We start from the raw sequence: 15,238 nt of genomic DNA, 5'->3' as shown, positions 1-15,238 counted from the left end.
TGGCGTTTGCTTGTGTTCGCACACTGAAAGGGGCACTCTTGGCTGCTGCTTTTTGCTAGCTACACCCGAGAAGCTGGAGTCCGCTCCCTGGATCGTAAACTTGGAGCCATTTGCCGGGCAGTCGCTGTCAAAGTGGCCGAAAGCCAGCACAAGGAGACGAAGCCAGATCGCTCGGAAGGCACAGAAGGAGGTTGGTGAGCTGCCTCTCTCTCTCTTTCTCTCTCTCTTTTTTTTTGTCTTTCTCCTTTCTTAAAAGTTCTGCCCATTTCCTGCTCTCGCCAGCTTCCTGGCTTGGATGGGTTTCCAAAGAAGGGAAACCTCTGCCGCGTTTTGAGTTTTTCAGATTTGCGTACGTTTTGTCCGTCGCTGAAATGAAACGGCACCGTTTTTGGTGTTGGCGTTCCTCTCTCGCAGCGGACCACAGAATTATCTGCCCCCACGTCTGCTGGCAGGAGGAAATCTTAGCGGAGTTTGTAGCTGAGAGGTGAATGCGTGACTGAAGCAGTTGCTCGGCTCACAAGTTGATCTCCGAGGCCATGGGTGGGTTTCACCTTCCATGTCTTATACCAGTGATGGCAAACCTTTTAGAGACCGAGTGCCCCAAAACTGGCCCCGCCCCTGCTCCACTCCCTGCCCCTGCTCCGCCCCCACCCCATCTCCCGCCCCACCTGCCTGCAGGGCCACTCACTGCCTCCAGGGTCCGCCGCAGATCGCCCAGGCAGCCCAGCAGCACCACGCCCTCTGCCTGCGCCCCGCAGCATCAACTGTGCGTGATGGGGCGTGAGGGCAGAGTCTTGTCTACGCTGCCTGGCTGCCATGTCCTTGGCTGCACTGCTCTGCGTGGGCCACGCTCGGGGGCAACTCTCCTCCAGGGGGGCTGCTGGAGAGGAGGGGGTCATGGGGGAAGGGGAGGCTGGGGCAACAGCACATGTGCCCACAGAGAGGGCTCCGAGCGCCGCCTCTGGCACCCGTGCCATAGGTTCGCCACCACTGTCTTATACGTTTCTACCTTCACGTCCCCCTGCCTGGGTTACTTTTCAAAGGCTCTGCTTCCAGCTAATCAGCTGCTATCTAGGGGCGAGCGGAATACTAATCTTAATTATTCTTAATTCTTAATCGAGACTCTGGAAAAGAGTGCAGAGAAGAGCAGCACTCTTCGGAGGGCTGGAGGCTAAAACCTTTGAAGAACGGTTATAGGAATTGGGTGTGTCTAGTCCAGTAAAGAGAAGGAGTAAGGGGGACATGATAGGGGTGTTCCAATATCTGAGGGGCTCCTACAAAGACGAGGGGGGGGGTCAAACTCTTTTCCAAAGCACCAAGAGGCAAGGCAAGAAACAACGGTTGGAAACTAACCGAGGAGAGAAGCAACCTAGAATGAAAGAGAAATTTCCTAACGGTGAGAGCAATTAACCAATGGAATAACTTGCCTTCAGAAGTTGTGAGTGCTCCATCACCGAAAGCTTTCAAAAAGAGACTGGACTACCATTTGTTGAAATGACGTAGGGTCTCCTGCTTGAGCATGGGGTTGGACTAGAAGACCTCTAAGGTGCCTTCCAACTCTATTATTCTATGTTCTAATCTTCCAACCACCATGAAGTAAGGCAGTCATTTTCTGCAAATTAATAATTTTTGGGAAGAAAAAAAAAAGGAATTAAAAATATTTGGTTTAACTGTGTCTGTTACTGTGGAGAGAGTTCTCATATTCCCTCCGCCTTCCGTTTACTGTCAACCCTCACAAGATAAAAGCTTGTTTGGGGCTAAAACAAACACCTTCCAAATCCAATTCTGATTTGTTTTGGGATTTGATCCCAGGAGCGTTGCTGGAAATTGGTATTGTTTGTTCCAGTGGGTTGCCGTACAAACAGAAAATTATGTGTCGCGGCAGGTATTTTATCTATGGCTTCCAACGCTTACAATCTGTGCGTTCAGGAATCTTTACAAGCTCTCTCTTTACAAAAGGTGCCTGTCTTCATTCTGATCAAAACTTTGTGTGTTTCCCACATATTAATACAACCTGAGATTTAAAACTCACTGATTATTCCAGGCATATTTATATTGGCTGCAGACTTAGCATGATTCTAGCGCAGTGATTTTTATGTCTGGCTGAAAGCCTGCTAGACATTGAAGAGAACGTATGCTTGTAACCATATGAAGATCTGGAGGTGTATTTTTTTACAGAGTTTTGTGCAATGTGAGAAAATTTTCACCTCTTGAACTTGTACCTCAAATCTTTTTTTTTTTTTTTTTAAAGATGGGACTCTTTTGGGTGGCAACGGAGATGTTGATGCAAAGTTTGCTACCCATAAGTTTGTGTGACTCACACCCTCGCACTCTAGAAAGAGCCAGATGTCAGCCTGCGTCTTTCACAATTATTTGTATTGGCCTTTCCTTCTGTTTTTCTTACTGGCTATGCCTACATTAACATCTAATAATTGTTGCTGTATAATTTCAAAAGACAACTTTTAAGCCACGTTTTAATTATTGACGTCCTATTCCTGTTCTCCCCAGGAGAAAGAATCTAGAAATTAAAAAGAGTTGAATTTATTCTTTAACCTAAGTCAAAAGGCCCAGCTCAAAGAGGAAAGGCTTAAAAAGTCCTTCCTGAAAGCAGGTTTGACAAATGAAAGTAGTCGCCACCGGAGAACTTTCCGTAATATGGGAAGGGTCAGAAAAAAAATACCCATGGGTGTATGTTTCAAGTTGTGGGGTTTTTTTCCCCCATCTAGGTCAGGGGTGGGGAATGATGGCCCTTTAACCACCATGTGGACAATCACTTAAATATGAGCCAGCAGTGTGCTGCAACTGCCAAAAAGGCCAACACAGTGCTGGGCTGCATTAACAGAGGGATAGAATCAAGATCACGTGAAGTGTTAATACCACTTTACAAGGCCTTGGTGAGGCCACACTTGGAATACTGCATCCAGTTTTGGTCACCACGATGTAAAAAAGATGTTGAGACTCTAGAAAGAGTACAGAGAAGAGCAACAAAGATGATTAGGGGACTGGAGGCTAAAACATACAAGGAACGGTTGCTGGAATTGGGTATGTCTAGTTTAATGAAGAGAAGGACGAGGGGGGACAGGATAGCAGTGTTCCAATATCTCAGGGGCTGCCCCAAAGAAGAGGGAGTCAAGCTATTCTCCAAAGCCCCTGAAGGCAGGACAAGAAGCAACGGGTGGAAACTAACCAAGGAGAGAAGCAACCTAGAACTAAGGAGAAACTTCCTGACAGTTAGAACAATTAACCAGTGGAACAACCTGCCTCCAGAAGCGGTGAATGCTCCAACGCTGGAGGTTTTTAAGAAGAAACTGGACAGCCACTTGTCTGAAATGGCATAGGGTTTCCTGCCTGAGCAGGGGGTTGGACTAGAGGACCTCCAAAGTCCCTTCCAACTTTATTATTGTTGTTGTTGTTGTTGTTGTTGTTGTTGTTATTATTATTATTATGTCACTAACTTAACAAATGTAATGATCCACTTACCAACCGTGGCAAGGAAAACCATAAAATGGGACAAAACTCAAAAATTATTTCACATAGCAACATAAATTTTGGACGATGTGTAATGCTGATAGCCCGCTTATTCAAGTCAACTCCCATCCCCTTGCAAAGCCTCAGATGCATTTTTTTTTTTTAGGTTTCTAGGGTTACCAGTGGAAAAGGCCTGAAGCTTCTCCCTTGCAACATTAGGGGGACTTGTTTACTATTAAACAGCAGAACAAAAAGACAGCTTTGTCTTCTGCATCTCTCTCCCCCCCCACCCACCCCCCACCCACAAATTCAGCAAAGAAGTTATTTACAGTGTGCAAACTGGAGCTGGAAATTGCTGCCAGCCAGGGGAATGTTTTCCAAAGGGTGTAAAATTGTAGGTTTTTGTTTTGTTTTTTTAAACACCCGTTTTTGGTCTTTGTTTTTGACCATTTGGAGGAAAACCTAAACCTCCCAACGCTGCTGCGGCCCAACGCTGCCTTTGTGTGGTCTGAAATGGCAGCAGGCGAAGGGGAGCAATGAAAGGGAGGCTGACAAAATGGGCAGGGAGAGGGCTTGCCCTTTGCCTGGTGCTGGCGTTTGAANATAGCTCAGAATTTTTACCTAGTCAATCTTCATGGATTAGAAGATCTTATATCTATATATCTAGTTTATTAGAGAGAGGAGGCAGAGGAGGAGAAAGGGAAGAAGAAGAAGAAGAAGAAGAAGAAGAAGAAGAAGAAGAAGAAGAAGAAGAAGAAGAAGAAGAAGAAGAAGAAGAAGAAGAAGAAGAAGAAGAAGAAGAGGGGGGGAGGAGGAGGAGGAGGAGGAGGAGAAAGAAGAAGAAGAAGAAGAAGGAGGAGGAGGAGGATCTTGGAGCAGGCAGGATGCAGTTGGCCAATGCCGGAGTGAATCAAATGTGTCTTGAACATGACATTTGTCATGGAGACATGCCCTACTTCAGCCATCAAGCTGAATCAGCTTACCGGCCATGGATTGTATTTGGTCAAAGCTTGCTTCAATTCCAGTTGGGTAGGCAGCAAAAATAAGAGAGGTTTGCTGAACCCTTCAAGAGGTACAGGTTAAGGCACCAGGGTAGAAATCAGGAGATGGTGAGTTCTAGTCCTGCCTTAGGTATGAAAGCCAACTGGGTGACTTGGGCCAATCGCCAGGAAACTGTGAGTTCTAATCCTGCCTTAGGTATGAAAGCCAACTGGGTGACTTGGGCCAATCGCCAGGAGATGGTGAGTTCTAGTCTCACCTTAGGCGTGAAAACTGGATGGGTGACTTTGGGCCAATCATCAAGAGACTGTGAGTTCTAGTCTCTCCATACGAATGAGAGCAGACTGGTTGACTTTGGGCCAGTCAGCAGGAGATGGTGAGTTCTAGTCCTGCCTTAGATATGAAACAGGCTGGGTGACTTTGGACAGTCACTCTCAGCCCAACTCACCTCACAAGATTGTCGTTGTGGGGAAAATAGGAGAAGGAAGGAGTACTCGGGATGCTTGCCACCTTGAGTTACTTACAAACTAATCAAGGCTACCTGGGGATTCTGGGAGTTGAAGTCCACACATCTTAGGGTTGCCAGGTTTGGAGAACCCTTCCATAAAAGATCCCCAATCTGGCACAGCCCATCCAAAAATTTATTTCACGATGGATTAATTCAGGTGTCCGAACTAAACAAGAACAGAATCGGACAGTACATTTTCTCTCCATTTGGCCCTCACGTTACGCCAAAAATAATAAAAGGAAATTGTATTACGGCCAAGGTGGTGTTTGAAGCTCAGCCCCCCCTGTGCTTCACTGTGAATAACATAATGTGCAAAGAAGGCTCAGGGAAGTAATAACAGTGCATACGCAGGCAGTAAATCAGGTTGAAACCAGAGTTTATTGTTGATTTACCCACTGATGCTGTAGTTTAGGCCAGTGTGTGAAGACGGGCTGCGTGGTTTATTTGTGTTCAGTTTTTATGTCTTCCTGGCTAGTCCCAGTCTAGAAAATTGCAAAGTGAAAGCAGGTCTCTGCAGAGAGGGAGAACAGATCAGAAACTGGCCGAGGAAGCTGCAGTTAGTTTGGTTTGATTGGAAGACATAACCCTGGCTTATTCAACAAACCACGGCTTCATGTAATATCTGAAGCCCAGTCCAGCTTTAACTGCCTGAAACAAAAGCTGGTCTAGGTGAATTCAGTTTCATGGAGTATATAACTTTTTATATCAAGGTTAGATTCCGCAGGGTTTTAAACAATGTTCGCTTGTCCAGATTGCACGCATGACCCAAAGGATTAGGCATATTTTGGTTTATTAGAGGTAGTCCTCCATTTACAACCACAGTTGGGTCCAACACTTCTGTGGTTAAGCGAGACATCTGTTAAGTGAATTTTGCCCCATGTTACGACCTTTCTTGCCACAGTGGTTAACTGAATTTCTGTACTTGGTAAGTTAGTGGAACCGTGGTTAAGTGAATCTGGCTTCCCCGTTGACTTTGCTTGTCTGAAAGTCACAAAAGGGGATCACATAAATGTGAGTCCGTTGCCAAGCATCTGAATTTTGATCCCGTGACCCTGGGGATGCTGCAAGAGTCGTAAGTGTGAAAAACTGTCACAAATCACTTTTTTCCAGAACAGTTGTAACCTTTGAACGGTCACTGAATGAACTGTTGTAAGTCGAAGATTACCTGTACATTGTTCTTCGGTGGAATATAATAATAATAATAAATTTGGAAGGGACCTTGGAGGTCATCTGGTCCAACCCCCTGCTCAGGCAGGAAACCCTATACCATTTCAGACAAATGGCTATCCAGTCTCTTCTTAAAAACTTCCAGGGTTGGAGCATTCACCGCTTCTGGAGGCAGGTTGTTCCACTGGTTAATTGTTCTAACTCTCAGGAAGTTTCTCCTTAGTTCTAGGTTGCTTCTCTCTTCATTAAACTAGACATACCCAATTCCAGCAGCTGTTCCTCATATGCTTTAGCCTCCAGTCCCCTAATCATCTTTGTGGCTCTTCTCTGTACTCTGGTCATTCTCTTTAGGAGCTGCCATCAGAATGTTTTTTTTTTTGCTTTTTCAAATATGAAACTGAGAGTTAAAAGTTAAAAAAAAAAACACCACCCTATCTTCCAGACTGGAAAGAACATATCACAGAAGATCCAAAATCTGAAACCCTCCATGACGCCTCTGACCTAGCTCTGCCCCCGGAAATGCCCATTTTGATTGACTTCCATGCCTTGAAGGACATCCTGGGCCCACCGATGTATGAACTCGAGGTAGGACTTCTTCGTTTCTTCTTTACGGTTTGTGCAACTCTGTTGTTGCTTGGATTGGTGGGAGAGTCTTTTCAAAGCTGGATCTTCCCCCTCATTGGCACCTTAGACTCCGAAGCTCTTGAAAGCTATTAGCACACTCGGTTCAAACAGCTTGAATAAGCGGGGAAGAAAAGGTGCGTTTGTCTGATGGGAGAGCTTCACAATCACACTGAGCAATTTGGCAGGAGTTTAAGGTCGAGCATTAATTGATGCGATGCCATTTGTGTTGACGTTCCACTGAGAGGGAAGGCTGACCTCTATTTTTGGTTGATGCATTTATTTGCAGACACTGCCTTTTTATAGAACGCTTAATACTAAGAATACTGCATCCAGTTTCTGTCACCATATTATAAAAAAAGATGTAGAGACTCTGGAAAGAGTGCAAAGAAGAGCAGCAAAGACGATTAGGGGACTGGAGGCTAAAACATATGAAAAATGGTTGCAGGAATTGGCTATGACCTGTCTAATAAAAAGAAGGACTAAGGGGGGATATGATAGCTGTCTTCTAATATGTCAGGGGTTGCCACAAAGTAGAGGGGGGTCAACCTATTTTCCAAAACACTTGAAGGCAGAAGAAGAAACAATGGATGGAAACTAATCAAGGAAAGAAGCAACCTAGAACAAAGGAAATATTTCCCAGCAGTGAGAACAATTAACCAGTGGAACAGCTTGCCTCCGGAAGTTGTAGGTGCTTCATCACTGGAAGCTTTTAAGAAGAGACTGGACAGCCACCTGTCTGGAATGATATAGGATCTTCTGCTTGTGCATGGGTTGGACTAGAAGACCTCCAAGGTCTCTTCCAACTCTGTTATTCTGTTACATTTCACATTCTACAGTTTTGGATCTGACTATATCCTCTACCTTCATTTAAATGCAACAATATGGGTCATGATCTCCTCTTTGACAGTGTTTATCACTAGGATCACAAAAACAGATTGTAAAATTGGGCATGGTCATAAGTTGAGGACTACCTGTCATAGCTCCATGAAACTATAGGTCTCTGGCTAAACGGGTCCAGGGGCTTTGGAACCACCAATTAAATCGTCAAGAAATATACAGTAGTGGCCAAAATTGTGGAAACCTTTTGGGAAAAGTGTACAGTAGAAATGCCACCTTTGGTTAAGTTTCCACCCATTTTTCTTCTGATTTCTTTATAACTGTAGCCTTGTTCACTGAATAATACTATTTTACATCACTTTCTGGGCGACCGGTCAACTCTTTGCACCATTGTTTTAATTTTATTACGTTTTACAAGCTCACTTAAATGAAAGAATACAAAAAAACCCAACCAACTTGATAGCGATCACACAACACACTGACAAATGTCTTCCTCTCAGCTTCAACACATGACATCGATAACTGAATCCTACTGTGATCTGATTGGCTCATGGCCAAAGCAAGATGATGCCCAATTGGCTCTCTAAACACTCACGCTCATTGGCTACAATCGGATGAAGGAAAGCTACCTGATATCAACCTAAGCAAGTTGTGCTTCCTTTTTCTGGTTATTTGGCCATAACTTTTCATAGAATACAGTACAGATAATTGAACAAACTTTGTTGCATTACATTCTTGATTAAATTATCTTTCCATTGATATATAATTTTATGGTTCTACTCCCCCCAAAAGTGGTGTTATTAGCCATCAAACCTCAAAAATACACTTTTCCCAAAAGGTTTCCACAATTTTGGCCACTACCATATATATGTGCATTCTGGACCAGCGCAGAGTTCAAAGCAGATCCAGATGGACATCATCTGACCTGGCCATTGGCCGGCATCACTAGGTAGCAGCCTCAAATAAAATGTGTGCTGAAACAGCTTAACTGCCACGGCTTTTCTTTTTTGGACTCAGTGGGAAACATTCCTCCTTGCTTCCATTTGTTTGTCTTTCCTGCAGCTTGCAGTGGGCCTCTCATTGTTTTGTTTTTTTCTCTCCTTCTTTCTTGGCTCGGGAGAGTTTTCACCTCTGACCTCTCCACCGCCATCTGGAAATCTAGACCCCGGCCAGGGCAGTTTGCCCTGTCAGCAGCTTGGCTCAAGGAAGTGGCTCAAGAAAGCGAAAAGCTAAATTGATTGAACCAATTAGCCTTCTGAAAGGGGAAATACCTTTTTTTCCCAAATGAAATATTTGAAAAATGAATACCTTAGACCAGGAGTCCCCAACCCCCAGTCTGTGGACCGGTACCGGGCTGTGGCATGCCAGCAACTGGTCCGCGCAAACGAGCAAAGCCCCATCCACGGGATGCAGGCAGCACACAAAACCATGCCCCCTCCGGGCCGCGGAAAAACCTCTCTCCACGGAACCGGTCCCTGGTGCCCAAAAGGTTGGGGACCTCTGCCTTAGACCCCTGTAACCTTGGAAATGCCGGTGCTCTGTGCAGCTCCCGCGAAGGAACCGGACACTTCGGAATCAAACTCTGCTCATGTAGGGAAAGGAAAGGAGCCGTGCAGTCTGAATATGTCGAGTCGAATTCTGAAATAAAAGCTTTTGGGAGGAAAAAAGCGTCGTAAAGACGGCAGAATTTGAACCAGCGATATATTAAGCCAGTGATGGCAAACCTTTTAGGAACCGAGTGCCCAAAGTGCAACCCAAAACCCACTTATGTATCGTCAGGTGCCGGGTGAGTGTGACTCATTGGATGGGTGTGGCCCATTGGGTGGGTGTGGCCCATTGGGTGGGTGTGGCTATGGTGGTAACGGCAGACTGGGTGGGACTAAAAAGTTCAATCAATCAATTCCAACTTTGCAAGATCTTTTTTTTTCCGCGAGAAGTTGAAATTAATTGATCGATTGAGCCTTTTATAAGATTTTATAAAACCCAGCTGAAGGCCTAGGACTGGGGCGATGGTGCACGTGCCCGCAGAGAGGGCTCTGCGTGCCACCTGTGGCACGCCTGCCATAGGTTCGCCACCATGGTATTAGGCATATTAAAAGATAAAGGGTTAAGCTGAGCTTAACTTCTGGCAATTATAGGGATACATCCATGTGGAGAGCAGGGCTAGGGCTGGCGTTGGCGTCTTCTTCTCTCTTAGTACTTCCATTACTACAACCTTGAGATTCCCTGGCAAGCTTGCATCCACACTGTAATTAGATTTGACCCTAAACATAATGAAAGAGCTACAATTGAAAAGGTCCTTTTTAATTGCTATCTTCATCGCAAAATGAGGTGGCAGCATCTGGAGAGGGACCTTCAAATATGGCTGCAGTTGGATTAGACGGAGCGGGTGAGCTGTCTTTTATAGTCTGTATCCCAAATTGCAGAGCGCTTTAAACTTTAAAAGCAGAATGAATTATATTCAACCCACAGGTAGACTTACGACCGTTTCTGTTACTAAGTGAGACTCTTGTTAAGTGAATTTTGCCCCACTTTATGACCTTTTCTTGCCAGAGTTCTTAAGTGAATTGTTACGTTAGTGACCCGGTTGTTAAGTTAATCTGGCTTCCCTTTTGGTTTTGCTTGACAGAAGGCTGCAGAAGGGGATTATGTGACCCTGGGACACTGCAACCGTCATAAATATGAGTCAGTTGCCAAGCAGCTGAGTTTTTTTTTTTTTTTTACAAAGTTTTATTGAATATACAGTTAAAAACAAAAAAGACACATTGGACATAATACAATTAAAGACAAAAAAGACACATTGGACATGATACAACTTCCCTGGTTTGAACGATACTATTAATATTGCCTTACATAATATTGCAATGTATGGCTGTGAAAGTTGGACCATAAGAAAGGCTGAGCGACAAAGAATGGAGGCTTTTGAACTCTGGTGCTGGAGAAGACTCCTGCGGGTCCCCTGGACTGCAAGGCGATCCAACTGGTCAGTCCTGGAGGAGATCAACCCCGACTGCTCTTTAGAAGGCCAGATCCTGAAGTTGAAACTCAAGTACTTCGGCCACCTAATGAGAAGGAAGGACTCACTGGAGAAGAGCCTAATGCTGGGAAAGATGGAGGGCAAGAGAAGAAGGGGACGACAGAGAATGAGGTGGCTGGAGGGAGTCACTGAAGCAGCAGGCGTGAGCTTAAATGGACTCCAGAAGATGGTAGAGGACAGGAAGGCCTGGAGGAACGTTGTCCATGGGGTCGCGATGGGTCGGACACGACTTCGCAATTAACAACAACAACATTATATTATTACATTGTAACAAAGCGAGCATTCTTTCAATAATGTGCATTATAATTAAATAACTTTTAATTCTATCTGATATAGAACGTACTAGTATAAAGATTTCTAAATTATCCACTTATTCATTAACATTCATCCCAGCATGCCTCTTTACATCTAACCATTTATACACTTCATTCCAAATTTCGAAATAGTCTGATTCAGTTTTATTTTTAAGCTCTAATGTTAACCTATCGATTTCAGCACAGGATGGGATTTTGTTTAGTGTTTCTTCTTCGGAGGGGGTTTCTTTTTCTTTCCATTTCTGAGCACAAGTTAAGTCTTGCTGCAGTTAGAATGTGCAGTACTAAATATAAAGATCCTTTGCTGAATTTATCCTTAGTGATCCCTAATAAAAAAAGTTTCTGGTTTTAATTCAATTTTTAATGATAATATCTCTTCCAACCAATTTTGCCAAGCAGCTGAGTTTTGATCACATGACCCTGGGGATGCTGCAACGGTCATAAGTGTGAAAGACAGTCATAAAACTCAGTGCTGTTGTACCTTCGGATGGTCACTAAACAAAGTGTTGTAAGTCAAGGACTATCTGTGCTGTATACTGGTGATACCATTAAGAACAAGTGAGGTGTATTCTACCTAGCCTGGCCCACCCGGTCGCGCAAGAGAGCTGTATTTTGTTACGGGTATGGCAAAGCAAATAGCTTAGCATTTCAAATTTTGGCCACTTCTGTACCCAAGAATTCCTTGCCAGCTTAACTCCAGATGCAGATCAGATGAAGGATGACTTGTGAACGTCTTGCCTCTCTTTTCTTCCAGGTGTCGGAGCGGCTGAATCAACCAGGCGTAGCCATTGGCTTGGCTTGGACGCCCTTAGGCGGAGAGATCATGTTTGTGGAAGCCAGTCGGATGGATGGGGAAGGCCAGTTGACCTTGACCGGACAGTTGGGGGACGTCATGAAGGAATCGGCCCATCTCGCCATCAGCTGGCTGCGGAGCAACGCAAAGAGATACCAGCTGACCAACGGTAGAGAAGGCTGAGGCCAACCCAATGTGTCCTTTCAGCAGTGTCCCGCGGTAGATCCGTAGACCAGTCATTCAACAACCACACTTTTTTTGCTTGGGATGCAGCATCAACAATGGTGGGAGGAGGTTGTGGCTTACGTGGGCAAAGAATGTGTGTTCGGTTAGCATAAACGTACTGATTAGCAAAGGTGGAGTAATCTTCTGATTACTCAAAACACAACAAGTAGAATATACAAAATATAATATGACTAGAAATATTGAGCAGCAAAGAAGCAGTCTACCTGAGGAACTGTCTCACCCCAATTGGATTGGCTTGCCCCACTCGCACCGGCAGAAGTGGCATACCCCCTCGGCCAAGGAATTTTGGCAGGTGAGGTCCAGAAAAAGAGCCTTTTTTGCCATGGTGCCCATCCTCTGGAATAGCCATATCCCACCCTCTTGGCCTTCCTGTAAAGATCTTAAAACCTGGCTGTGCCAGCTGGCCTGGAGCCTGGATAGGGACACATCATCTTAGGTGGTTCTTGGGTTAATTAGAAGACCTCACCTCCACTCTATTATATACCCCCTCCTCTATCTTAGCTATTTCTAAGAGACCCCCATAAGCTTGTTGTAAGCTCGTAGAGTAGCCTCATGGCACAGTTGGCACCAGATATATTTAATAATAATAATTTCTCGCTGTGGTGGCGCAGGGGTTAGAATGCGATATTGCAGGCTGACTCTGCCGACTGCCAAGAGTTCGATCCTGACGGGCTCAAGGTTGACTCGGTCTTGCATCCTTCCGAGGTGGGTAAAATGAGCATCCAGGTTGCTGGGGGCAAATATGCTGACTCTGTAAACCGCTTAGTGAGGGCTGTAAAGCACTGGGAAGCGGTATACAAGTCTTAAGCGCTATTACTATTGCCGTTGTTAATTTTAATGTAACTAGTGCTTCATTGCTTGCTCTTTTTAAGTTTTATACAATAATTGTATCTGATTGTAAGCCAGAATCACGTGAGTGACAGCAATGTAGGTGGTGAATAGGTTTAATAAATAAATGAGTAAATGTTAGTGTTTTTGAAGGATAAAATTTTTTTTCTTTGTTTTGAGTTAGGGTTCATTAGCAGGCATCCTCACAGCAGAAAAGCTTCCTTCTGCCATTAATGTAATCTAATCTTCATCTTTTTTTTCCTTGTGTCTAGAAGTGTGTATTGATGCAGGTGTTTTTCACCCCCCACCCATCCACCCACCCACTGTGGTCTTCCCACCCCCCACTCTTCCCTTCCCTGGCACTCCTCCCGCTTTCAAATACAGATTTCTTCCCAAATGGAAACACGTTAGGAATTCAAGTCTTCCAGCGCCCGCCCGGGGTGGTTTTTCTTTTATTTATTTTTAGAACAAAGGCCGGCCTAGCACCAACCTGCAAATCCCTTTCTCTTTCTTAAAGCTTCTGGAAGTTTTGATCTCCTTGACAACACAGACATCCATCTGCACTTCCCAGCTGGAGCTGTCACAAAAGATGGACCATCTGCAGGCGTCACCATAGTAACCTGCCTTGCCTCCCTCTTCAGTGGGCGGCTGGTGCGTTCAGATGTAGCCATGACTGGGGAAATTACACTAAGAGGGCTTGTTCTTCCAGTAAGTATTGTTTAGAGATCATGATGGTTAAAGCTTTTACTCGCCCCCCCCCCCGAATCAGCTCCGATTTTTCCTTCTTTATTCTAAGACAACCTATCCCCGGCAACGCTTATTTCCTAGAGAGCTTTCTGAAATCTTCTTTTATTAGATCTCTGTTTTTGCAGGGCCGTGCCACGTCCTGCAGAGCAGATTTTGCACAGCTCCTTTACATTAGAGTAAACCAGCAGCCTGATGGCCATTGCAAGATGGGAGAAGAGTAGATCACTGGGGTTTCTTGCAACTGCAGGGTTAAAGTTGTCAGATGATGCTTAACTGGAAGCTCTGGTGACATTGTGACTTTAAGGTCGGGGCCCTGTTAAGGAAGGAATGCCTTTCTCTTGTTCCCATCTTGACGACCCCAGCAATGTTCTAATTCTTCAGAGGCATTGGGGTTGAAAATACGTCGGTACGGATAAACATCTAGATTTTCTTAATTAAAATGGACCTCCTTTCAGAATGAGAATGTGTGTGGTGCTTATCGCAAACCTGGAACGGGCGATGGAAAAATATCAAGTTTTTTTTTTAGAGATGTGTGGCATATGGTTTGTATCTTTATCTAGAGAGAGAATGCTTGGCATGAGTATGGATTACAGCTAGGCAGCCAGTAACTTGCTGCAGAGAAACACCTGCTTAGAAACAGGCAGATAATTGCTTCTTTCCTGTTTCCCTCTTAGATCTATCTATCTATCTATCTATCTATCTATCTATCTATCTATCTATCTATCTATCTATCTATCTATCTATCTATCTATCTATCTATCTATCTATCTATCTATCTATCTCTATCATGTCTGTCTATCTATCTATCTATCTATCTTATCTATCTATCATCTGTCTGTCTGTCTGTCTGTCTCTCTCTCTATCACCTATCTCTCTCTCTCTCTCTCTCTCTCTCTCTCTCTCTCTCTCTCTATATATATATATATATATATATATATAGATAGATAGATAGATAGATAGATAGATAGATAGATAGATAGATATAGATATAGATATAGATATAGATATAGATATCCAATTTTACGCGGGAGAAAACCTGAATAACCAAAGACCTACATATATATGTATGTGTGTGTGTGTATGTATGTGTGTGTGTGTGTGTGTGTATATACATACATACACACACACACACACACACACACACACACAAATTAGCCTAAGTTAAAAGAAAGAAAAACGAACACCAGGATAGAATAAACCAGATTGTTTAATGTAAACAAGCCTGTGGTTAAAAAATCACTAAGCTTTTCGTCGCAACTTAGGCTAATATGATGCCCAGGATTCGCATTTTTAGCATTTTAAAGGATATATATATATATACACACACACACACACTTATCTGTTATCTACTTAACAACCAAATTTAGCCATCCCCCTGAACAATTGATAAAACTGAAGGTAGCCAACCAGCTCCCAACCAGTAATGGGCCATTTTGTAAACGGCTTTACTTAGCNAAAGTAATTTTAATGGGAACACAGCAATCAATATTTGGCTTTTAATTAGGTTTTAGTGGGGTTATTTTGTGTATTTTTGTATGATTTTCTTTGTATCCTGTATATTGTATTTGTGTTTTTAATATGCTGTGAACCGCCCTGAGTCCTACGGGAGAAGGGCGGTATACAAATTAAATTAACCTTAACCTTAACCTTAACTCTATTATATACCCCCT

General features: G+C 44.0%; 1 protein-coding gene across 1 annotated transcript in view; it reads left to right on the top strand.

The window, feature by feature from the left end:
- Nucleotides 1-15,238, top strand: part of LONP2 (lon peptidase 2, peroxisomal) — a 58,530-nt gene that overhangs the window by 37,247 nt on the left and 6,045 nt on the right. Inside the window, exons 11-14 of the mRNA XM_015819736.1 lie at nt 60-190; nt 6,585-6,727; nt 11,709-11,916; nt 13,339-13,529. Coding sequence (XP_015675222.1) covers nt 60-190; nt 6,585-6,727; nt 11,709-11,916; nt 13,339-13,529 — 673 coding nt within the window. The remainder of the gene's footprint in view (nt 1-59; nt 191-6,584; nt 6,728-11,708; nt 11,917-13,338; nt 13,530-15,238) is intronic.

Source organism: Protobothrops mucrosquamatus, unplaced genomic scaffold (assembly GCF_001527695.2).
Source record: "Protobothrops mucrosquamatus isolate PMUCROS unplaced genomic scaffold, P.Mucros_1.0 scaffold971, whole genome shotgun sequence".
Classification (NCBI taxonomy): domain Eukaryota; kingdom Metazoa; phylum Chordata; class Lepidosauria; order Squamata; family Viperidae; genus Protobothrops; species Protobothrops mucrosquamatus.
The sequence above is the reverse complement of the archived record's forward strand: the minus strand, read 5'-3'. Positions and strand labels throughout refer to the sequence as shown.